General features: G+C 36.4%; 1 protein-coding gene across 8 annotated transcripts in view; it reads right to left on the bottom strand.

Annotated features, from left to right (window-relative positions):
• epha4b (eph receptor A4b) overlaps positions 1–25,585 on the bottom strand; it is a 248,000-nt gene that overhangs the window by 98,962 nt on the left and 123,453 nt on the right. For all 8 annotated transcript variants that reach the window (XM_073920825.1, XM_073920799.1, XM_073920805.1 and 5 more), the window contains 2 exon segments: positions 6,629–6,784; positions 350–685 (listed from right to left, as the gene is read on the bottom strand). In XM_073920825.1, coding sequence (XP_073776926.1) covers positions 350–685; positions 6,629–6,784 — 492 coding nt within the window.

Genomic DNA, 25,585 nt, shown 5'->3' with positions numbered 1-25,585 from the left:
CTTTACACAGCGGATGCCCTTCCAGCTGCAACACAGTACTGGGAAACATCCATACACACTCATTTACACACATACACTATGGCCAATTTAGTTTATTCAATCTACTTGTCTTTGGACTGTGGGGGAAACTAGAGCACCTGGATAAAATCCATTCGAATACGGGGAGAACATGCAAACTCCACAAAGACATGCCAACTGACCCAGCCGGGACTCTAACTAACCTTCTTGCTGTGAGATGATATTGCTAACCACTGAGCCACCGTGTCACCGACCAAAAAAATCCAATCAATATTTTAAACAAACCAAAATTTTAAATATGACCAAGAAAAAAAAAAGAGATGCAGCCTACCTGTCTGACTGGTGGTAATGTTGACTGTGACTAGTTGTTTAGGGGTTGGGCTCAGATCTGACACCCCATTCACCGCTTCAACGCTGAAGGTGTAGTTGGTGTTGGAGAGCAGGTCTGTGATCAGCACTTTTGGGATCGACAAGCCAAACTGTCTTGGGACAAAGTGGACATTGTTGCTGCAGGGGCTGCATATCCTTCCGTCGCCAGCACACTTTCTGCAGTGTATGCTGTAGGTCACATCTCCTCGTCCGCCGCTGTCTCGAGGAGGACTCCATTCTAAAGTCACTGAGGTGTCGTTCAGGGTGGAGATGGGGTTCTCCGGTGCTGACGGAGGCCCTGGGAACAAAGCAGGTGGGAAAACACAGAGACATTGAGAAAAGTGGTGCTACTTTTTGTTATCTGGGTACTCAAAGCACTTTACAGATGTTAGGGGGAGGGGGTACATCTCTGCATCTATCAATGCTATCATCGTTTAATCTCTTCACATAAACTAACAATACAATCTTATTTGTACACACCTTTATGTTTGATTATTCTATATACAATCGTTTATTTTTAGGGATTATAACCTCAGGGTGAATAAACATATTATTCCAAGCACTGCGCATTCATTTTTGTAATATCCAGTGAGCACTATTCAGTGTGTTTGCAACTTCAGCTAACTTCAACCAACCCCATCCTGCATTTTTTTTCCATTTATTCCAACCAGAAATAGGCAAACCCATACTGCGCAGCACTCTCACTAATGCAAGCTCACCAACTGAGACAGCGAGCAACACAACCTCTCCTGTGCGCTTTAGCTGGAGTTTTAACACTCAATGTTTCTTGCCTTGCTGCAGTGCATTGTGGGTAACACCTAAAGGAGGGCATGATAATGACAGGATGGTCTGAGCAGGGTTGTAAGGTGCTGGATAATTCTACCACTGGGTATCTTATTTAATACGCAGCCAAGCCTGCAAATATGCATGACTGCAGAAAAGGGATTTTTTTAACACTACTTTGTTCAGCGGGGTGTCTGCACACTTAAATAGTTGTTCTTAAGATGAAAATACAGCCAACGCAAGGGGATGAGATGAGAAGATCTGCCAATGCACTTACTTCACACGGAAAGTCAAAGCTTCAGTAATCACACCTGAACATTTCTAGAGAATGAAGGTTGATTTTCACTAGTCATGGCCTGTTCCAATTGCTGAATTTTGCAAGCAAATTGACCAATTCTGATACCAAAGCTGGATTTATATATACATATATACATATTATACACACTTAAAGATGCCACATACATCAGCTTGGGGCAGGCAGCGATTTTAGCTATATTGTAAAATTTCAACATTTAAAATTAAAACACAACATCTAACTTTAGCTTTATGAAATTATTCTACATAAAACATACCTGAACAAAACAAAAACAGTAGACTGAATAAAAATGCTAATTCACACTCTGCCAGCAGTTGACCCTCATAGAACAGCAGGAATAGCAGCATTTCCTAAGTTAGTCCTGCTAGCAAATCTGGTATCGAATGCCTCATTTCCACTGAGCACAATGATTCAGTACAATACTTTAAGTACAATTCGGTATAGGTCACCCTGATCAACATTGCATTTCCTCTGCCAACAAAAGAGAGTTACAATTGACCATTCTTGCTCGAAGAAGAAAGACATTGCATCTTTTACAAAATCAAGTTATTTATTTAAAATGTAGATGCAGGCAAGCGCATGTGTTATGTATTTTCTTAATTTATTAAACTATAATATATATATATATATATATATATATATATATATATATATATATATATATATATATATATATATATATATATATATATATATATATATATATATATATATATATATATATATATATATATATATATATATATATATAATACCTTATTCTAAGTAGTGAGTTTTTTTCTTGTTGTTGTATATGCCTCTGTTGTGGTTCTCTTTTCTCCGCCTCTGTCTCTCCAACAGGTTCCATTATCACCACACAGGTGCGGTGAATCAGGTGCCAACACCTGAAGGTTTACCAGCTTGTTTGTGAAGACAATTTAAACTGGACTGGAAAGTCGTTCGGAGAGTCTCCGGCTTGTGTTGTTTATTTTGTGAAGTAAAACTGTGTTGTTTTTACTTGGCTAAATTGTTAAAAAGTGAATGCTGAGTGTTGACTTATTGAGATCTATACTTATTGAGATCTATCGATTTGTGCTGAGGAGGGTGCCTTTTTGTTTTATTATGTTTTCTCATGTTTTGCGTTTAGCGGGAAGATAAGTGATTGTTATTTATTCATTTTTTTATATTTCATGTGCAGGTGAGAGAGTTCAAAACTTAGTTGTTAAGTTTTATATATATATATATATATATATATATATATATATATATATATATATATATATATATATATATATATAAATATATAAATATAAATATATATATATATATATATATATATATATATATATATATATATATATATATATATATTGACATATACCTCTGCAAGCTTTTTATTGTCTGATTTGAAGTTAAATGTCAAATAAATTTGACTTTACGTTATTTCTTTGGTCAATCGTCTTTGTTGTTGTTTTTTCCTTTTAAATGGGAGATGAAACTCTGGGCTCCTCGCTAATTTAGTGGTGTCCTAATTATTTTTATTTAATATTGTTTATTGTTACAGGTCTGGCTTGCTGGGTGGCGCCATGCAAAGTTAGAATACGTAACAATATGCAAATAGAGAGGAAGTGGCACCTCTTGCACCCTTCACATGTTTAGCCATGACATTTAAAAGGCCTTGTAAACAACAATAGAGGACATACAGCATAGAGGACACCTTGCTTCATGGCATCGTTTGTCACAAAAAGAGACAAGCTTTGTTTCAGCATGGTCCATTTTATTATTACAACATTATACTCCAGCAGTGCATATAAAAATGATTTCATTGTTATCGTTCCCATGGCTTGTTGTGTGTGCAAGTGAATGCTAAACCAATAGCTTTCAAAAGCAAGTCTAGTTAGTAAGAAAGTGTTATGGCATGGTACGCTTCACTATTTTGGTATTTCTGATGGTGAAAACAGAAATAAATTCAGGCTGCACTGCACTGTATCAAACCATACCTAGTTGATCTCATGAGTTGCTCTGACTGTCACAAGTGCTGAGTCATGTCTCTATTGGTTTTCAAATCATTATCCATATATAGGTATAGATGTTTACTCTAGCTTCAGAGAATTTCACAGATATTTACTCATTATGTTTTTGTTTGTTTATTTATTTTTTACTTTTTGAAACATGTACATTTCTAAAAAAAAAAACTTTTGAGCCTACAGTAAGGATAACAATGAGGGAAAAAAACAAAACAAAAAAAACTTTCCCAGTCCAACTGTACATCTCTAGCACAAAGGTCTTGAAGAGTCTGTGTGAGAGTTTAAGTACAGAGGGAGTAAATGGAGCAGAGGAAATGAGGGATCAGGGTGAAGAAGTTTAGATGTCTGCGGTGATGACATTTCACCAGATCTACAAGCCGGTGGAAAGGGAAGTTCCCCTGGGATAGATCAGGGTGTGTTTGCAGTAACCTGTGGATGAAGATCTCTATATGCTGCACAAACTAAAAAAATCATCAAAGCCACTGACATAAAAGAGAGTGTGTTCTTTTAAAATGAGTCCTGCTGTGCCCTTTTGATGTCATTCAATTCTCGGCTGTTCCCAGTAAGTGTCTGTGAAGTTTCAGCTGAAAATACCTCCCATTTTATTATATAATTCAATAAATTCCTGTTTTGGATAACACTTTTTGAGTGTATGTCTCTTTAAATGCAAGTGAGATGCTACACCAAGTTAGGTGAATCATTAACAGCTTGTACCTTAGATACTCTGGAAAAATAAACTAAATGTTCATTAGGGCTGTCACAATATCATTTATTATTTTTTTTTTTTTTTTGCTGAGCAATATATTACACCCAACTTAATTGTGATAAAACATATTATTGCCACTTTATAACTTATATCACTAATAAAAAAAATAATGCATTTTTAATCATAATAGTGTAATAATTCAGGTACACTGCTTTAAAAATATTTTATTTTTAAGAATATTTAGATGTTTAAAATTGAATCATGAAAAAATATCTTAAAATAAATAAATAATAATAAATAGTAGATGTAAACAAAAAAGTAAAAAGTAGACTTTTAAACCATATCAGGCATTATAAGACAGGAATGTTTGTTAAAGGTTTGCATCCTTTTATTTATATTATATTTATATTTTTTTAAATTCTATTTTTTTGATCATCTTTACCAGCTACATCTCTTTAGCTATAGAATGGTACCTGTATGTGAGTGTGTGCCATTTCCCGTTGTCATGTTTATTTTTGCACTGGCTGGTAAATACACCCATTACAGTTAACTGTCTCGAAGACCCCTACCCAGTACCAACTGCGGTTGTTGTCCCCTTGTTGAAAAAATAGGTAGGGTGGTTATGTTTTAGGCGTAATTTAAGGTTAGTTGTGTAATTGTGTTGCCTTTTTTCATTGCTACTGTTCTGAAACAAATTCGACATATCGGCTCATTCACACTAATGGACTCTCCTTTTTCAATCGCTTGAAGCCAAAATGTTCCCACACCAGAGCTTAAGACAGTGACATTAAAACCAAGTCCATCGCGACTTGTTTGTCCTAACGAACTGTAGTTCCTAAACACGAATCAGTGGGTTCGCGTCTTGCCTTCTTTACCCTCCACTATCTGCTCACTCTCTCTTGTACTTGTGTGTGTGTGTGTGTGCACGTAGCATGCATGGAGATGCTGCATAATCCCTGCCTTCCACAGAAAGTGGAATGCAGTGCATTTGACAAAACACTTAGCTTGTCACATTATGTAGCCTATCCTCATCATCTTAAATAACTTTATATAAAATAGACAATATATTAACCGTGCTCATTTTTATATATTGCAATATATTGACTATCGTGACAGGCCTAATGTTCATAAGTCTTATCAGTTTAAACTCCAGAGATTCTAGTATATTATTTTTTTATATTATATTTATTATTATATTTATTTTATAAATTTATTATATTTTTATATTTTATTTATTTATTAACTTTAGTTTGACCGTTGAAAAATGAAAGAGTTTTAAAAAGTCTGACCATGTTCAGTATAACTTTCTGTGCTAGAATAAACTAGAATATTTATTATAGCATATCTATTATGTATTATCTATATCTATTACTATATATATCTGCTTTTTAAAGATAAAGATTATGATGTTTATACCACTGGTTGAACCTGATTAAACACATTTTGACATTGTATGGAAGTCAATGGCTACCAAAATTTCCAATATTCTTCAACATATCAGGTTTGGAATAAGTGGAAGGTGTGTTAATGGGATACTTTTTTTGTGAACTATCCCTTAAAGTCATGCAAATAAGCTAAACTCTATGTCATCCATGTGTGTGATTCACAGCTGGGTTCTCAGTAATTACATTAGCACATTCTTTTTTCCAATTCTGACACATGATTTTCACATACAGTACTGTATAAACAGTGTCATTTCACTGCTGTTGCCCTAATTAATTGTTTCGTTAAAGCTTAAGCATTCAGTGTGTGTGTTTGGGGTGAGAAATGAGTTAGGTATATGGGATGTACTACAACTGAAGGTCATTAAGTGCATCCATATGTTTAGCTGCACGCATGATTTGCCTTATCAGATGAATGAGTCCTTTAATGAGGATCTGTCGTATGCATTTTTTCCCTCTTCCCTGCTTTTCATTTTATCCTTTCATCTTTCCACCCTTAAATCCACAGCACACACACAGACACACACAAACATAAGCAATGACTCACTCTCCTGGTCTATATGAGGTGACCTCAGACTTGTAAACCCAGTGCTAAATGTCCAATCTTACATGATGTATGATGATGAGACAGTGATGGAGATAAAAATGCACTGAGCTCAGACTATATATATAAATAAGGGAAAAAAAAGCCTGCAGACTTGTCTTATAAACAATCTGTCATCCATTCATGCATCCATCCATGCATAATTACTACCTAGTCAGCTAACTTAACCATGATTTTATCCATCCATGCATCAATCTATTCATTCATCCCTCTTCCATCAGTTCACCCATCCAAACTGCACATCCATGCATTTATAATTACATGCACCTATCTATTCATCCTTCCTTTCATCAGTTCATGCATTCATGGACCTTTCTCTGACCATCAACATGTATGCACTATCCATCTAACATAGATTTATAGCTGTAGTATTGGATCACTCACGGGTGCAGGCCATTGACCGCGGGTCCATGTCAGCTCTGTAAAATCCCTTCTCACAGGAACATTCAGAAGCCTTTTCCTGGTGAGAGAAACTGTGTGGAGGACATTTGGAGCAGTAGGCGTCCATGGAAGAGGCTTTGTAGGTGCCTGGCCTGCAGGCTGCAAAACAGAAACAGGAGACTAAACGTTAAAAAAAACTTCACAGAGCAGTCCTAAAATATAAAAAGAAAAAGAAAAGAAAAGAAAAGTCAAAACAAACAAACAAACAAAAAAATAAATAAATAAATAAAGGTAACACATTATGCTTACACACTATGAATCATCTCATGCAAATATATCAAGCATTAGCAAATATTTAGTTTATTTTCTGTTAAGTATTAACTACAATAATAGACGTTAGTAAGCGTACTGCTACAAATGCTGTATTTTTGACTTCATTCATTTTCTTTTCAGATTAGCCCCAGTGGATTGAACTTCCAACTTATTAAGCATATATTTTACGCAACGGATGACCTTCCAGCTGCAACCCACTCATACACTATGGACAATTTAACCAACCCAATTCTATTCTTGACTCATAAGCACATTTATAATGTCCTTAATAATTTTATTTTTATATTTTTTTACTTATTAGTTGTTCATTACTAAATGCAGCATTGAATTATTTACCAATCGTTTGTATTTAAGAGTAGTTGGTGGTTTCTAGAATCATTCAGAATGTGTTAGTAAATGATTAATAAACTATTGAAATCTACATTTATATATTTGATTATTTATGTTAATAAATGCTTTATAACTTCATGCAGTTTTGTGACCTAATCTAAAATGAGGACTATTTACGCTTTATAAATCCCTAGTTTAGGCTTAGTATCAAATAAACAACAAATGTTAGCAAAAAATAAAATTACTGTAAAGTTTAAACATTGCCAAAAAACAAGTGTCAAAATATAACATAAAACTTGATAAAACAACTACAATATAATAATTTAACAATATATTATGGTACAACATTTGAAAGTTATTTAGCAAAGTTTAAACTGTACAGTAATTTTATTTTACATAAGATTTTTTTACAATAAGATTTATTTTTCATTTGATAGTTTCATTTGTGTATCTTCAAATAAACATGAATTGATAAAGTCATTTATTTTCTTTTTTGTCCTGTTTAGAATATTACCGAGCTTATATAGGTCACAAAACTGGATGAAGTTGACTAAATAATGCATTTATTAACATTCAAATTAATCTTGAATAACTACTTTGTAAATAATGCAATATTTAATTTAGTGTTGAAAAAATAAATCAGTAACAAAATATGAAAACACAATTATTAAGGACATCATAAATGTGCTTTTAAGTCAAGAATACAGCATTTGTAGCTGTAGTTATAAATTGCTAACATATTTTAATGTGGAGTTAATACTTAACAGATAATGAATTAACTAATTGTTAATTCTTAATAGATGGTTCATAGTGTATAGTTATTCATGTTACCAAAAAGCAACTATAAGCAAACTGAAAATAAAAAAGTAACTAAACAAAGCACAGCATAATATAAAAAATTAAACAACCAAATGCAAAGCAACCAAAAGCAAAACAAAATAACAAAAAAAAAACAATAAAGATAAAGAAACTGCAGAACAACCAAAAGCAAAACAGAAAGTACAAAAAAGAAGAAAAAAAAACATAACCAATAATGAACAAGACACTATTAAAATGATAAATAAAAAACACCCACAAAAAAAAAGAAACAAAACAAACTCAAACAAAAACAGGAGAAACCAATAAGTCAAACGCATCTTATGGCAGACTAATTTTAAAATTCGATATATCAGAAAAACAAAGACAGCTTCCAATAAACTGTTGGCTTTGTTCAATACAGAAATCATGCAATACAGCAATCAGCACACACTAAAGGCTGATTTCTAGTTCTGCGTCAAGCACACGTATGCTCCGGCGAAGCCTTCGCACGGTCGCAGACCCCTCGTCGCGGCTCACGCCGACACTAACAGGCATCTCTCCAAAAATTTAACAAAACGTTGCATCGATACATTTTGCAAGCAGGGCTGAGACCCGCGAGCCAGATGGAGCGAGTGTTTACAAATGTTGAGTCCCGTGAAATAGTTTTTGTTTTTTGTTTACCTTTTGATTAAAGCTGTAGGATGTCCGCTAGATCCAGCTTCTGAATGAGCGAGTTTTAGCTTCTTGTACATTAAGGTGGCATTGAAAAAAATACAAAACACCAACGAAGAAACTCAACACAGAGGAACATAAATAGCCCTACTGCTAGCTAGCATTTCGGAAGTGTTATTGCAGAGCAACACAAACTGCACACAGAAGTATAAACGACGGCTACGTGCAAGGCAGGCACCTTGGGTCATGCCAATCACTCAACACAGAAGTATAAATCAGCCTTAATTGGATGAGTTTGGGATGGGACTGTTTGTTATAACAACATGTTGGAAACCTGTTTAAGAACATGCACTCAATTTGCAAATTGGCTTGCTAAAGGCATAAAAGTACACACTTCTGCTGTAAATACACATTCCCTTTTCCTTCTCCGAGCTGTTACAACATCCCATGTTCTGTAAAAATGGGTCAGTCAACACGGACTTAAATAACCAGTGGAGAAAAACGAGCCAGAGTGCAGGAATTACAAATAGTTTCTTGTAGCAGAGCGTCCCTAAAGGACTTCACAAAACCAAAACACATCCTTGAGACCTGGATTCAAACTCCAACATTTCTCTGCCTCGGAGTGCACATGATTATGTTTACAAGCCAGAGAAAGCCAACCTGACTGTCTCCTTATAATGTGGCCCTTTCTAAGAGCAAAAACAGCCATCTCATTGCTTCTTTTCTTCCTATCTCTCCTTCTCTTTTCCATCTTTTTCACGTCTGCCTCTTACGTTCATTTGTTTGCCTCAAAGCCCCAATGGATGACCCAATTTCCCTGTCTCTCAGAGGAGTCGTGCGAAATACGTGAGGATGAATTCAGCCTTTTACCCAATTACAAATGCATAGTGTTCACATAAACACAGGCCTGAGAGAAGGAGCGCGTAGGAGAGTAAAAGAAGGTGCGGAGTATGACTTTAGCATGACGTTAGCCTTACTTTAGCTCAAGGCACCAATAAAAAAAAGACTTCACAGAGCTTCTGCAAATTCTAATGTATGTAAATTTGGGTGCCCGTGTGAATGTTAATGAATTGGAAAGGGCATATTTATTTGATTGCTTTGCTGCTTGGCATTCGTCAAGGGGTTGTTGTTGGAAGGGAGGTGGTTCATGATGGCGTGTCTCAGGGGGTAGAGACGTAAATTCACAGTGCAGTTAAGACGAGAGCGTTAGCAATCTGCACTGTGAGCAAATTAGACAATCCTGCAGGCCGCCGAGGTCAAGCCATCGCTAGTGTCGGAAATGCAATTCAATTGATGGATCAATGCAATGATGAATTTATCCTCGCCTTGATTGCCTGTGTGAGTGGTGAAGGTCAGAGATTTAATCAAGGCCTGCAGCTTCCCTGCTCACCCATAAATCCACACCCTGCAGAGAGTGGCAGGCTAACCCAGCGCTGATATGATCCAATCCCCAACTCAGTTCCTATGCATTATCATACCATTCCTGACTGTCTCGTGAATCTTCTGTAAAACATACACAAATACGATGTGTAATTTTCACAATCATATTATCTCTAACTTCTGATTTAACTACTTTAAAATAGTAACATGTAGGGCAGACCTTGATTCGATCCATCAGACTCTTTGATTATAAGAAGGCAGATCGGAATGCAAGCTTGTTTACATGGATGAAAAATTCTCTATGGATATACCAGAATAGATTAGTTTCGCTGGTAAATAGAGTTGTAATCATTTGATTGAAAATCACAAGGTCAAATAAATGTTTGAATGAACAAATCATACTCAATACTGTCAGTGCATTTTAAAAACAGAGGTCTATGTGAGCTGTGGGAGTAAACCTTAATCCCCTGGCCTGAATATTTACTGATGCTTTTTGTTAGTGGCCTCATCCCATTGGTGCCGTGACCCAGATTGAACAGAGGTTTAGGAAAGTGAGTGTAACAGAAGATAACCAGTCAGACCTGTGCAAGTAAGTTGCACTTCGCTAGCCTCAAGATGTGCACTAGGGGGCTGCAGTACTTAGCATCCATGTTGGTTAATACTATTTAGCACTAAATCCCACATGCTAATTATCCAGTTTGAATCCTGCTTGGACTGGAACAACTACAACTGGAGAGATTGTGTTGGTGCCATGACCCAGGTGGGAGTGAGGTTTATGAGAGTGACTGTAAAAGAAGCCAACCAGTCAGAGTTGTGCAAGTAAAGCACTCTTGACAAGCTTCAAGATAAGCACTAGAGACTGCAGTACCCAGCATCTATGCAAGTTAATTCGAGTTAATACTAATCCCCCATGCTAATTCTCCAGTTTGAATCCTGCTTGGATTGGAATAACTACAACTGGGGAGACTGTGTTGGTGCCATGACCTGGGTGGGAGCGCTTGTAAAATAATTCATCTAGTAAGAACTGTTGAATTTAACCTCACTCGCCTGGCCACAAGAGGTGCTATCGTCGTCTCTGTTAGTGCACCCACCTCCAATGTTGGAAACTACAATATTAATCCTGTTTGGACTGATGCAAGCAGACCTACAAAACAAGTAGTTTCCTCAACACTTACGTTACATAAACAGCTAGATTCTGGCTCCAACTATTTAGTTTTTCCTTCTAAGGAACCAATGCCTAGGAGAACTGTGAGCTCAGTAACTTGGATCAATACTTGTCATTACATATGTTCATTGAGATGCACTGGTGGGTAAACCTAATCTGTAAGCGAAACACTTTCAAACAGAAGAATAAGTAGCTCCATGCTTAGCTGAGCTACAGAAATGCACTCATTTTATTACACTGGAACTAATTAGAGGGACGGTTCATCTGGGTGGGAAAGGAGGAATTGAATTAGCCACCTTTCAATGACCAACCCTGGAGCCTTAACCACTACACCACACCATCCCATTTCATTGTTCAGATTCAAATGACATGTCAGCCAAAAGGGATATTCCATGGCCTCCTAAATAGTCTAAATAAACAAACAGATTCAAATTAGGTTCAAGAGTGTTAAGTCTTGAGTGTGCTGGCCCTTTTGTTGGGTCGTAGTGGTTGGAAAGAGAAGGAGAGAGATAGAAAAAGAGATGAGTAGTGCCCTGCTCTTGGAAAGCCTAATCAGAAGTGGAACGTCTGGGGTGAAGACTGGGCATTGTGCCGCTGTACTGGAGAGTTTTGGCCTGCTGTTGAGGGTTGCCTGGCTGTTCGCTGCTGGCACTGGTCCATAGCGGTATATCAGAACTCCCAGGCAGCCTGACCACACACAAACACACACGCACACAATCTGGAGCAGACACTCATAGGCCCTTCACAGCCACAAAAAAAAATTCCCTTCCGCATAACAAGTCTTTCAAAAGTGTCTGTGAAAGAAGAAGACTACGACCTCCAGCATCTGTTTAGATGACTTTCAAAGACTCAGCTTTACCGCAACCATTTCAGCTGTACGTGCAGAACTCAAGCAGTGAAAATAATATGACTGGGCGAATTCTGACTAGCCATAATTTGTTCAATCAGCCAAACCCATAACATAATCAGTGCAAATAATTTCAAGTCAGAATGAAACAGTGGAAATTGCTCATATTGGTGTCATAAGGCACAAGAAAGTGCAGTTTATTTGAATGGGAGTGTTTGACAGAATTAAAAGTTTGCGATTGTTTAAGAGAAAAAAAAATCCCAAAGGCAAAATTTTTATGTCAGAGTAAAAGAAAGCGTCAGGGTTAGTGACTAATTATCCACTAAAAGTTTTGTTTCAACTGGGAAACTTATAGTTTCGGACTGTTTGCAGACCAAAAGAAGCAAGATATCTAAAGAAGTGTGAACACAGTCTTAGTAAAACCCCAATGACAATGCACAAATCAAGTTTCTCAAACTCTAAAATGGAGTAAGAAGTGGATAAATTTAACTTGCATGACTTCAAATGCATAATTATGGGCAACTTACAACCTTACAGTACAAACAATGGTGGAAAGTACGAGGTACACTTGGGACCACCAAATCCACCTCTAAGCTTTATGAGCAAGACGGCCCAGTCTTCATGCACCACAACAGAGAGATTTTCAATATTTCAGTATTCTGACTGCAGTGGCGCTTCTGAGGAAACGTAAAGCGGTGCGTGGCATAACCCAAACAGCATGTGCTCTCATTCAGATAGTAAATCAAAAGACAGGGGGGTGGCAAACACTACAGAAATCTACATCTCGAATATCTCTAGGAGGCTTGCCCCATTAAAAATTCATACCCATCTGACTCCAGCTCTTTGTTTATGGCAATCAATAGCTTTTAGATATGATTCCTGAACATAAAAGAAGAGAAAAAATGCGCCACACGAGTGCTGATGAAAACGATCCACTCGCGAGACAACATTGTTTATGAGATAAACTTAATCGCCATTTTAATTTACCGGGTAGCGGTCATCCATGCAATTTGATTATGGCTTTGATCAAATATTTTATGATGAAAGCATTTTATAATGTTCGATAATCACGTGCCGTGTTATAATAATGCTTGGAAGAAAAAAAAGAGAGAGAGAAAATACAAGAATTATGTTAAGTGAACAAAGAAGAAAGCTCTGCAGGACTGATATCATAGTCAACGGTCAAGTGAGCAATCAATTACAAGCTGAATAATTCTTTATTTACGAGTTCACTTTTCATCTTCACTTACTCCCCCTCTTATTTAGAATTCAAACGGGACTCGACAACCCAACGAGCGGCCCTGATGAAGTATGACCCGTTTGGGTTTTACCGACTGCAACGCTGTCACATTGCATCCATGTATCACTGATTATAATCTAAACAAATTTTCCCCGTGCTAATTGGCTATCACGGCAGTAAACATGCAGAACAGATTTCAACAACATCCCTCTTTATCCAATCAGACGTCAAAGCAGAGGTGTGCATTTTTCAATTACTGGCCTTTGTTCGGCTGGAGAACAAATTCGCAAGACAGAAAATTACCAACCCCACAGCCGTCGCTCTGCTCATACATAATGCATCAGTCGACGTTTGTCTTTTTAAAGGAATGACAGTAAGTAAACAGTGCTCTGATGCTGAGCACGACCCACGCCTCCTCAATAACGCCATTTTCAAAAGTTACCTTGCGTCAGCATTAATAGTGACAATGTTATTTGAATGGTGAAGACAAGTGTTTTCCCCCCTAATCTTTCCAACTAAAACTAATCGCTCTCTAAAACTAACTCTCATGAGTGTATTCAGGGTTTTAACTTGGGTTAACTGACATGAGTAAAATTTTGATGATATTGTCAGCAACAGTTCCTTTTAACTTCATTGTAATATGTAATACTGTATAAACAAATGTGCTGTACATCTGTACCTAAGATTATGCACAATTTGACTGATACTGAATGGCAGCAATGGATGAATATAGTCCACATACCATTAGTTTCGGTCTCAGAATATATATATATATATATATATATATATATATATATATATATATATATATATATATATATATATATATATATATATATATATATATTTTTTTTTTTTTTTTTTTAATGTTTCTGTCAGTATACCATTTAAAACTATTTGGAATTATATTGTAAAATACAGTGGCATGGTGGCTCAGTGGTTAGCACTGTCACCTCCCAGCAAGAAGGTCACTGGTTCATGCGCTATAAGTGAATTGGATGAACTAAAGTAGCCATACTTTATAAGTGCGTGTGTGAATGTGAGAGTGTATGGGTGTTTCCCTCTACTGGGTTGTGGCTGGAAGGGCATCCGTTGCCTGATAAATTTGCTGGAATTGTTGGCGGTTCATTCCGCTGTGGCGACCCCTGATAATTGAGCTGAAGCTGCAGGAAAATGAACGAATGGTTAAATAAAACAAGCAAATTTTTCCTTTTTTCCTTTAATGATGCAGTTTTGACAAATTGCAACTAAGTAAGACCGACAACTTGGATATTTTTGGAACCCAATTTTACTTGACTGGACATGGAACAGACTCATTTACAAAAAGGTTGTGTCTATTTAGACCTACATGCCTGTAAACACATCAGGAACACTCAAATCTTCAAAATCAGGTGAGCACATCTGAGATGTGATTGTTAACAAGAATGCAAAAATTAGTGGAGAGAGGAAAACAGGTATACTGTTGAGTCGCAAAAACATTGATTTTCATTACTAAATGTCTAAAAATTGCAGAATATGAGCATAATTTACACCACTTGTACACACTATAATCTACACATCATAATTATATTTTAAAATAAAACAAGCAACTAATCTTTTTTTATCAATGATGTAGTTTTGACAAATAGTAACTTAGGGTGATTTTATTAATATAGATCAATTGTCTTGTCTGTATTTGTGGATTGAAATCGTTTTAACGTTGCTTTTTGTTCTTGGTGTGTTTCGCTTTCACACGACAAAGTTTCTAATTGGACCAAATTGAATGAAACATGTCACCAGCTAGTAAACTCTCCTCATATTGGTAAGAGTTTGGTTTATTTTCCAGGGTTCCACTCAGCTGGCCTATGCCCTTATTTTAATTTAAGATTGTGTGAAATGAGACATTATAAGTGAAAAGGTGCACTTTAATTTTGATTGGTGACACCCACAGCATAGTCATCAACAAATATAAATCAGAGGCAAGAATAACTCATATATAGTCCCATTTCAATTGTCAAAAGTTGTAAAATAAATGTCGATTCTATAGCAGATATCAAAAAGATAATGTATAATATACTTAAATGGTAGCAAGTCTTACTTCCACATGGCAAATTACATTAAATTAATCGAAAATGATTTCGACTAGTTTATTATTCCTATTAAAATAAAATTTTAAGTAATGATACAAGATTTAAACAACTAAATAAAAAAGAAGAAAAGACGGGGTAACTCAAGTACTTTTTCCAACCTGCCAATTTACGCACAATTTAAGTAGGCAACAACCAGTGACGCAGCTGCTAATTTGCAATAAAAAATTATTTTGCTAACAAGTGAACTGTCGCTGATAAACCGAGATAAACCAAAAAAAGTTGCCACAATCAGACGGGTGGTTGAGCAAATGGCCAGAAAAGCACCGTAGAATATGGACGTGTCAATCAAACTCTTTTCACAACAGTCCAGGATATGCTAAGGTTTTTTCCCCCAACAAGTGTGAAATTCATATGAAATACAATCACATCCTGAGAGAGCAATACCTCGTCCCGGGGCTAAACAAGTGTGTGTGTATGTGTGTGTGTGAGAGAGAGAGAGAAAGAGAGGGAGAGAGAATATACGAGCGGAGGTGTCTTGGTGTCTCTCGCTACCTCAGGCAGAGAAATAGAAATCACACACTCCAAGATAACTGTGAATTACATTCTGGAGGATGACATCATTACTGGGGCACACACGCACACACATATGCGCACACACAAAAGCCAGGTAATGACCAGCAGAGAGTCGCTTCCTGGTCTGTGTGTGATAAGACTGTGTGGAGGCTCACAGACGGAGCTCTAAAAGCTGGTGTTACTGCATCATATGATATGAGGATGTGCCTATCAGCACTCATGATGGAGGGTGAGGGTCCATCTGATTCCCCGCAAACACACTGGGAGAGGTAAAAATGGAAGGAGACACTCTAGATGGGTCTTTAGATAAGCCCACTTCTAAAACACACTCACAGAGAGAGTAGCAAATTCAATGTAATCGAATCATCCCTTCTGAAAGCTAATGCACTTTGTTGTGTCATTTTTGATACCCTGATTTTTCGAATTACTAGTCTGTTGTGTGATTGACATGATGTTTTAGAATGCAGTGTCGATGTTGTTAAGTAAATCAAAAATGATATAACAAAGATAAAAATATATTAAAATGTAAATATTGGATCAACAACTTGAACTTGTAAAACATAAAAATGGGAATGATGGTTTGTTAGCTAGCTGCAAATACAGGTTAAACTCGAGTAGTTATATTTCTTTATCTTCAATATATGAAGAATGTTTGTTATTTACATATTTTCATATATTTATACATCTTAAAATGTGTCCTGTTCAAATATATTTCTTCACTGTAAAACCCAATAAGTTGAGGTAACTCAAACCATTTGAGGAAACCGATTGCAACAAACCATTTAAGTTCAAAAACTAATGAGTACTGTGAACTTAATCCATTTGAGTAAATGAAGCAATTTGAGCACAGTAAACCCAAATAAATGAAGAGAACTCAAACAAACTGAGTACTGTAAAACCCAATAAGTTAAGGCAACTCAAACCTTATGATGAAACCGATTGGAACAAACTATTTAAGTTAATAATAAAAAAAAAAAAATATATATATATATATATATATATATATATATATATATATATATATATATATATATATATATATATATATATATATATATATATATATATGTATGTATATATATATATATATATATATATATATATATATATATATATATATATATATATATATATATATATATATATATATATATATGAGTACTGTGAACTTACTCCATTTAAGTTGAAGCAATGAGATATTTATTAACTCATTACCTTCAACACCGAGATCAAAACTCTTTTCAAATGAATAAAATTAACTTTGGGTAAATTTTAAGGTTAACCACACTCATGTCGTTTGATAAAGTTGGGTTTTACAGTGTTGTTCTGAGGATTATTATTTATATTAGTGCAATGGTGAAAAATTGATAAAAAAATCAATTCTGCGTCAGTTGTGAGATTTACAAAATGCATCGCTATGAATAATTTTTAAGCTTAGTTTTTAACAGCAGATACATTTTTAAAATCAATATCCTTGAGGAGTTTTTCACCACATATCTAATTTATGTACAAAAAGTCTGGCATATTCAGAAGAAGAACTATTGATGACATATTAAATGACATAATCCCTTTACTTTCATTTTAAATCAGGGTTTATTATTTAAAATGATGACATATTATAATGACTGCAGGTCAGAAGAATATGTATGTTGTTTCAAGTTTACCTTATTGTATCTGTTATGTGCTGAAAAAAAGGTTCACTTATATTTTGAAATTGTTGACAAAAACTGAAATTTGACAAAGCTGCTTTTATTGGTTTCTGTTTAAATAAAATATATTTAGTCAATTTATTCTGGGACATGCTGAAATTTGGGGCATTTTGTATTTGGAACTATATATATACAGGTGAAGTCAAAATTTTAGCCCTCCTGTCCCAAATTATGTTTAACAGAGCAAGAAATTTTTCACAGTATGTACTATAATGTTTTATTTTCTTCTAGACAAAGTCTTATTTGTTTTATTTTGGCTAGAAAAAAAGCATTTTAGTTTTTTTTTTTTTTTTTTTAAAACACTTTAAGGTCAATATCATTTGCCCGTTAATCTGTTTTTTTTTTTTTTCTGATTGTGTACAGAACAAACCACCGTTATACAATGAATCACCCTAACTTGCCTAGTCAACATAATCAATCTAGTTAAGTTTTTAAATGTCACTTTAAGCCGAATTAAAAAAAAAAAAAAATATATATATATATATATATATATATATATATATATATATATATATATATATATATATATAGTAAAATATTATGTACTGTCATCATGGCAAAGATAAAAGAAATAAGTTATTATCTGTTCAACAGAAATTGGGGAAAAAATATAGAGGGGGCGTACAATTCAGGAGGGCCAATAATTCTGACTTCAACTCTACGTTACATGTCAGTTATATTAAATATTTAGAATAAGCTTTTCATTATTTACTTTCATTTGTCATATAATAGTATTGTATATATTATAAAACACAGCCAATAATCCAAAATACTAAAGTTTTCTAAGTATACTAAGTTACTTTAGTTTACAAAGTATGTTTGGAAGGAAAACACAGCATACCGAACAATGCACAGAATGAACTGTAAGCTGTTTATTTGAGTTGCACACTGTATGCAACGCTTTTCAAACACCATCTGCCACATCACCACATGACTTCACAAAAAAACTAAAAATTTCCATATGCTATACACTTAGGCTAGAATTAGACATCCCAGGTCTGTGAAATCACAATTGTGAAACATCTACCAACAATAATCCATTAAAACACACATATTTACAGCTCTTGCATAACCGTGAACCCTGAAATGTAATCTTTCAAGTGCCGTTCAATTCATTAAATCAAATGCAATTCCAATTATCTCCAATTATTAGCTATTGACAGCCCAATTAAAAGTGTTCAAAAGTATTAAATATTAAAATCACTTTAATGTCAAGCATTGCATTGTGACATACAGCATCATCAATATTGTGAATTTGGTTGCTTTTATATTGCACACATTGTAGGTTATCCGTCTACAATACTTGCATCTTTATACTGCACATGCTATACACACTGCATACTAATACATATATACTGTATAAAAAAGCTAGCATGCTACTCTAAACATCTCCCCGTAGCCCAAAGACCGGATCGTGATTGGCCCCTGTGGTTGACAGGGCAATGTCATTTTAAGATAACTCTCTCATTTAATAATCCCCTCCCCGAAGCAGAATGTTTCTATGGGATTACGCACGGCCTCTCTATTGAACTTCAATGCGGAAAGCATCAATAGACACAGGGTGGAAGATAATAGGATTTGACTTGTCTTAAAGCCTGCGGGAGCCACCACAGGGGTCGAGGACATCCAGCGCGTAAACACGAGCACAACTTCATTCACATTCTTCTATATCCTATGCAAACAGGTCATGCCATTACATCTATCAGATCACCATTCCAAACGCACTTGAGAACGTCACCTTTGAGCTCTGATGAAATGACAACTGATATCTTTCTGAAAAGGCACGGGTGCTAATGTTATTTAAAAAGAAACGACTGGACTGTATCAGCCAGGCATGCTCGGCGCAGATGAAACACGGCAGATGATTGTTCCTGCCTTTAATAAACGTCGCAGAGATAAAGGGATTCAATTTCAATGCCTAGCGTCGGATTTCCAGGAACTCTTTTTGTCATTCGCTGGCAGTTTTCTTCACTGCCGGGCTTGTACCTGTATCTCCATTTACTGTTTATGATTTCATAAAAGCCTTCCCCCGAATGTATTAGGGTTGGACATTGACATAAGGAGCTGTTCCTGAAGGGCTCTAAACAATGACAGGCCTCATTTGTCATGAGAGAGTAGAGTGTATCTGGCAGACAAAGGAGCAGACGGGTATCTCTGCAGGAATGAGGGTGGCGGACGAGAGTGAGATGTAAAACCAAAGCTCTTTGTTTTGCTCTCGGCTTTGAGTGAATATGACAGATGCGCCCCTAATGTTTCAGAACAACACAGTGCATGTGGTTGACCATTGTAGCAGTGACTACATTTTTCGTGTAGGAACATGGAGCTAATAACTAGAACAAACATGATTAGCTGGTCACACATTTTTGGATTGTGAAACTGCAAATGTCACAACTGTGTTAAAGGGATAGTTCACTGAAAAATTATATTAGGTGCGTTTGACTTCATGCAGCGCTGCACAGATTGATCGAAATCTGTCCTAAAGTGGTGCATGGTGGATAGAAATTTTGTCCGGATTGACTCTGCACTGATGCCACGTGACACATGACACATCAAAGTACAGCAACAGCGATCCGAGAACAGACAACGGATTCAGCCGCTGCAGCATCTGAAGAGTGACTGCTAGAACTACGATGACAACACAGATATTACATGATTGGCCGAGTTCACCGCATGACAACAACCATGTGTGTTTCGGGTTTATTATTGGACAAACTCCGATTCACAAATTTCAAAAGAAACAAATAACTTTTCGTACCATCTCTATCTTGTACACATCATGCTTATTAAAAGACTACAAACATTTTACTGCAGTAATATTTTTTTGTAAAATCATCTGGTTATAAAGGTTAGATTGTTTGCACAGGTTCATTTTCACCCTTTTTTATACAAACTATTTACTGCATTCAGCTTCATGAACGATTTAAATGATATTTTTTAGTGAATAACCAAAATATTAACTCAAATAAGTCTTACAGACTTGAAATAAAATCATTATCATCATTGATCCTGACACCCTAAAGGTTTTTTGAACTATAGTTTGTAGAGACTACATTCTGTTTTGTTTGTACTGTAAACGTTTTGTTGTTATAAATAAAATAACGATGAGTCTGACGCCATCATGTAATCGTTCATCATGACTGCTGCAACTTTGAGCCCCTAAGTGTCCGGCTTGACTGCTCCGTTTTCAACTCCGCCCCTGCCTGCCCTCGACTAATCTTGTTGAATGCACCTAATTAATGTATATTGCTCTTAGCAAGGCAGTGGCGCAGTAGGTAGTGCTGTCGCCTCACAGCAAGAAGGTCGCTGGGTCGAACCTCAGCTCAGTTGGCGTTTCTGTGTGGAGTTTGCATGTTCTCCCTGCCTTCGCATGGTTTTTCTCCGGGTGCTCTGGTTTTCCCCACAGTCCAAAAACATGCGGTACAGGTGAATTGGGTAGGCTAAATTGTCCGTAGTGTATGAGTGTGTGTGTGAATGTGTGTGTGGATGTTTCACAGAGATGGGTTGCAACTGGAAGGGCATCCGCTTTGTAAAAACTTGCTGGATAAGTTGGCGGTTCATTCTGCTGTGGCGACACCGGATTAATAAAGGGACTAAGCCGACAAGAAAATGAATGAATGAATGAATATATTGCTCTTTCACACTCTGGGACTGAAGAAACTCAACTGACACAGGTAGGTCATGCGATATTGACAAAAAGTGAATGTAGTAGATCCGAGTTCCATTCATACTAATAACATTCAGACTATATTGAACATACTTTTCTAATAGTCATGTAATACATTTAAATTCTACTGCAGCCAATGGTTATAGGTTTCTACATTTTTCAAAATATCTTCTTTACAAAAAATAAAACACATCAACATGTGGAACCAAAATTCAAGGCCTGCACATGGGTGCCTCACAGCAAGAAAGTCGCTGATACGAGCCTCGGCTGGGTTGGTGTTTCTGAGTAGAGTTTGCATGTTCTCCTAGTGTTTGCATTGTTTTCTACAGGTGCTCCGGCTCCAAAAAAAAGTCCAAAAGTCAAAAACTCCAAAGCTAAATTGTCCGTAGTGTGTAAATGAGTGTTTATGGATGTTTCCCAGTTATGGGTTGCAGCTGGAAGGGCATCCGCTACGTAAATGCGGGATAAGGTGGTTTATTCTGCTGTGCCGACCCCAGATTAATAAAGGGACTAAGCCGAAAAGAGAATGAACGAATGAATCAAAATTCAGTAGATGTGAGATCATAAGTATGCATCAAAAAAAAAAAAAAAAAACTCAGAGATTCAGATCATAACTAATCATAACTTGTCAAAGGTGCCAAAGAATGAAAATCTGGATAGGCATAGCAAACTAATAAGAGTTCAGTACGTGGAAATTACATCCCATGAGCCTCAAACACAATTGTTTTGTTGTTCTCATGTAAAATCCTGTGTAAAAGTGTAAAATTCAATTGAAAAACCAGCCAATCGGAATAAATTACTAACTGTGACTATAACGATCCCTCATGGCATCATTAATAGACTAATGTCTGATTGGCCACAATGTTTTCTAGTAAGATCACAACATTGTTTCCCCTATTTTTAAGTTTAATATGGTGGAAAAATCACAAAATGGTAGAATTCTAAAAAAAAAAAGTTAAATTCACAAAGAGTTAAACTTCTCTCTAAACACGTGAAAAGGATTTAGTGACATTATGTGGACATTTGTTTAAATAGTCTAAAGTCCTGCTCCTATTAAAAATACTGGGCAAGATCAATTTGTAGCTTTTTCCTTTAAAAAAATTAAATAAATAAAAATAAAATAAAATATTCATTTATTAATTCATTTATTTTCTTTCAGTTTAGTCCTTTTTTATTAGGGGTCACCACAGTGGAATGAACCGTCAACATTACCAGCATATTTTTTACGCAGCGGATGCCCTTCCAGCTGCAACCCAACACTGGGAAACACCCATAAACTCTCGCATTCACACACATACACCATGGCCAATTTACCTTATTCAATTCACGTATACCGCGCGTCTTTGTACTGTGGGGGAAACCGGAGCACCCGGAGGAAACCCACGCCAACATGAGGAGAACATGCAAACTTCACACAGACACCAACTGACCCAACTGATCTTCTTGCTGTGAGGCAACCATTCTAACCACTAAGCCACCATGCTGCCACATAAAATAAATAATAATAATAATATTAATAATAATAATAATAAAATAAAAATTCAGACGACTCATTCCGTGTACAGATGAAACACGCACAGAGACAACTGTGATTAACTGAACTCTTCCTCCTTCATTTTCCAGCCTGTATCCCAAGCTGTACTCTTCAATTAATTTCTAAAATCGCTCTGGCTCTCAGAAGCTCTTATTGTGGTTTCTGGAAACTCTGTGCTGTATATTGTCTACAGCTGTTACCTCTGCAGGGTTATAAGCTCTCCTCAGGGGTTACATAAAAGAAAACTGTGACCTGAAATGTTTTGCCCAGTTAGCAAGCGCTGAGCTAATGCTCTGGAGGCCAAATGGAGACATTCACAGCTTGGCTAAATGCAACCTGAGTGCCTTCTTTTCCCCTGTAAGAGCCCAAATCAGGGCTAAATCCTAATAAGCAGTGAAGCAAACCAAATCCCCACAACGCTCCTGCCCTCGGAGAGAGAGAGAAAAACAGAGAGAGGGAGAGAGAGAAACAGTGAGAGAGAGAGAGAGAGAGAGAGAGAGAAACAGAGAGAGAGAGAGAGAGAGCATCTCAATCAGCTGTGAAGGGGACAGACAGACATCATGAGTCATACTAGTTCAGGAGAGGGTTGACAAATCCACACACACACACACACACACACAAACATACGCACACTAATGGTCATACACACACAAAGATGCGCACAAACACACGTTCACTCAAAAAAATATGTTGCTGCTTGTTCAAAATATTTATTTAAAATGCAATTATTGACATTTTTAGGACAACTTGATTGTTTCATGTTACACTTAAATTTGTTAAGATAACTTAATCTATTTGTGTTAGGACAACAGGAAAGAATTGTTAGCATTTTGAACCTAGCATTTTTTACAGTGTTGGTTTGGTGGTTTTTGAAGTCATTAATTTATTCATATTCCTTCAGCTTAATCTCTATTTCAGAGGTCGCCACAGCGGAGGGACCCGCCAACTATTTCAGCATTATTTACGCACCAGATGCCCTTCCAGCTGCAACCCAGTATTGGGAAACACCCATGCTCACTCATTTACTCACTCTCTCACACACACACACACGCAAACACACACACGCACACACACACACACACACACACACACACACACACACACACACACACACACACACACTCATACACTACAGTCAATTTAGTTTATAAAATATATTTTATATGTAAAATATAAACCTATACGTATACTGCATATCTTTGGACTGTGAGGGAAACCGAAGCAGCCGGAAGAAACCCACGCACATACAGAGGGAGAACATGCAAACTCCACACAGTAACGCCAATTGGCCCAGAGTTTGTATGTTCTCCTTGTGTTGGCATGGTTTTCCTCCAGGTTCTCCGGTTTCCCCCACAGTCGAAAGACATGTGGTATGACGAATTGGGTAAGCTAAAATTGACCATAATGTGTGAGTGCGTGTGAATGAGTGTGTATTGGGCGTTCTACAGTGATTGGTTGTGGCTGGAAGGACATCTGCTGTGTAAAACATATGTTGGATAAGCTGGAGGTTCATTTCGCTGTGGCAACCCCAGATTATTTAAGGGACTAAACCGAAAAGAAAATGAATAAATGAAAGAATGAAAATAAAATAAAATAAAATAAAATATAAATTTTTCTTTAATTATCAGGGGTCGCCACAGCGGAATGAACCACCAATTTATTCAGCATATGTTTGTTATGTGGACATTTGTGGAAAAGGTCTAAAGTTCTGCTCAACATAAAATGAAATAAAAAATTAAACAAAACAAAATAAAACAAAACAAAACAAAACAAAATAAAATAAATAAAAATAACCATTATAAAAATACAGCTTAGTATGTTTTTTATGCCATTTGCTTATCTAAAAACACTTTTGTGTCCTCATACACTATGTATTCAAACACACACACACATACATACACACGCACACACCAATAAAACACTCAGATACTGGCAACAGTATCTTAGCCCTAAAATACACTAAACAGGATACTTTAATAGAGAGCAACATAATTCAACATGAAGCTCTGCTGACGGCCTCACAAAAAATCCCAGAGGCTCTTCCTCTCCGGCCGTTTTCATTCACCTGATGGGCAGAGGGCCGGGCACACTATTGATTTTGTGTCATCCAGAGGAGGACAGACTCTCTGAAAATCATCTTTAAACTCTTCTCTCTTCATGCTGAGGCCGAGCGCTGCAGTGCATCAATAGAAAATCAACATGTCGCTCCTGAGGCCGAGCCGAGCTGCAGAGGAGCTGAACTAAGGGCTTTTCTCTCTAATAGCTGCAGTCGCCCCACAATCAGGCACGGGCCACTTATTCACCCGGGACTCGCCGCTACAAAATGCATTTATCTCGTCCACTGCTGTTTTCAGAGCTAAAACAGGCCACTGAATAATTATCGCTGTCAATGGAAAGATTGCTGGTAAAGGAGAAGTAAAGGCAGGAAAGTAACGGCTTTTGCTGCAGGGTGGGAAAAACAAAGTGATGGCCTACAACAATCAGATGTAATATAAAAAAAAAACCAAGTTACCACACACCTTTACAGACATTTATGCTTTTCAACAAACAAACTACCTAACTTGGGGTTTAGTGGTTAATAGTATTTAAATAATAAAAATATATTAAAATACAGCTTTCTAAAATGACTTTGGGCTGCTCATGACT

The sequence above is a fragment of the Danio rerio genome, chromosome 2, assembly GCF_049306965.1.
Source record: "Danio rerio strain Tuebingen ecotype United States chromosome 2, GRCz12tu, whole genome shotgun sequence".
NCBI classification, from domain to species: Eukaryota; Metazoa; Chordata; class Actinopteri; order Cypriniformes; family Danionidae; genus Danio; species Danio rerio.
Note: the sequence above shows the minus strand (reverse complement) of the source record. Positions and strands in the feature narration are given on the sequence as shown.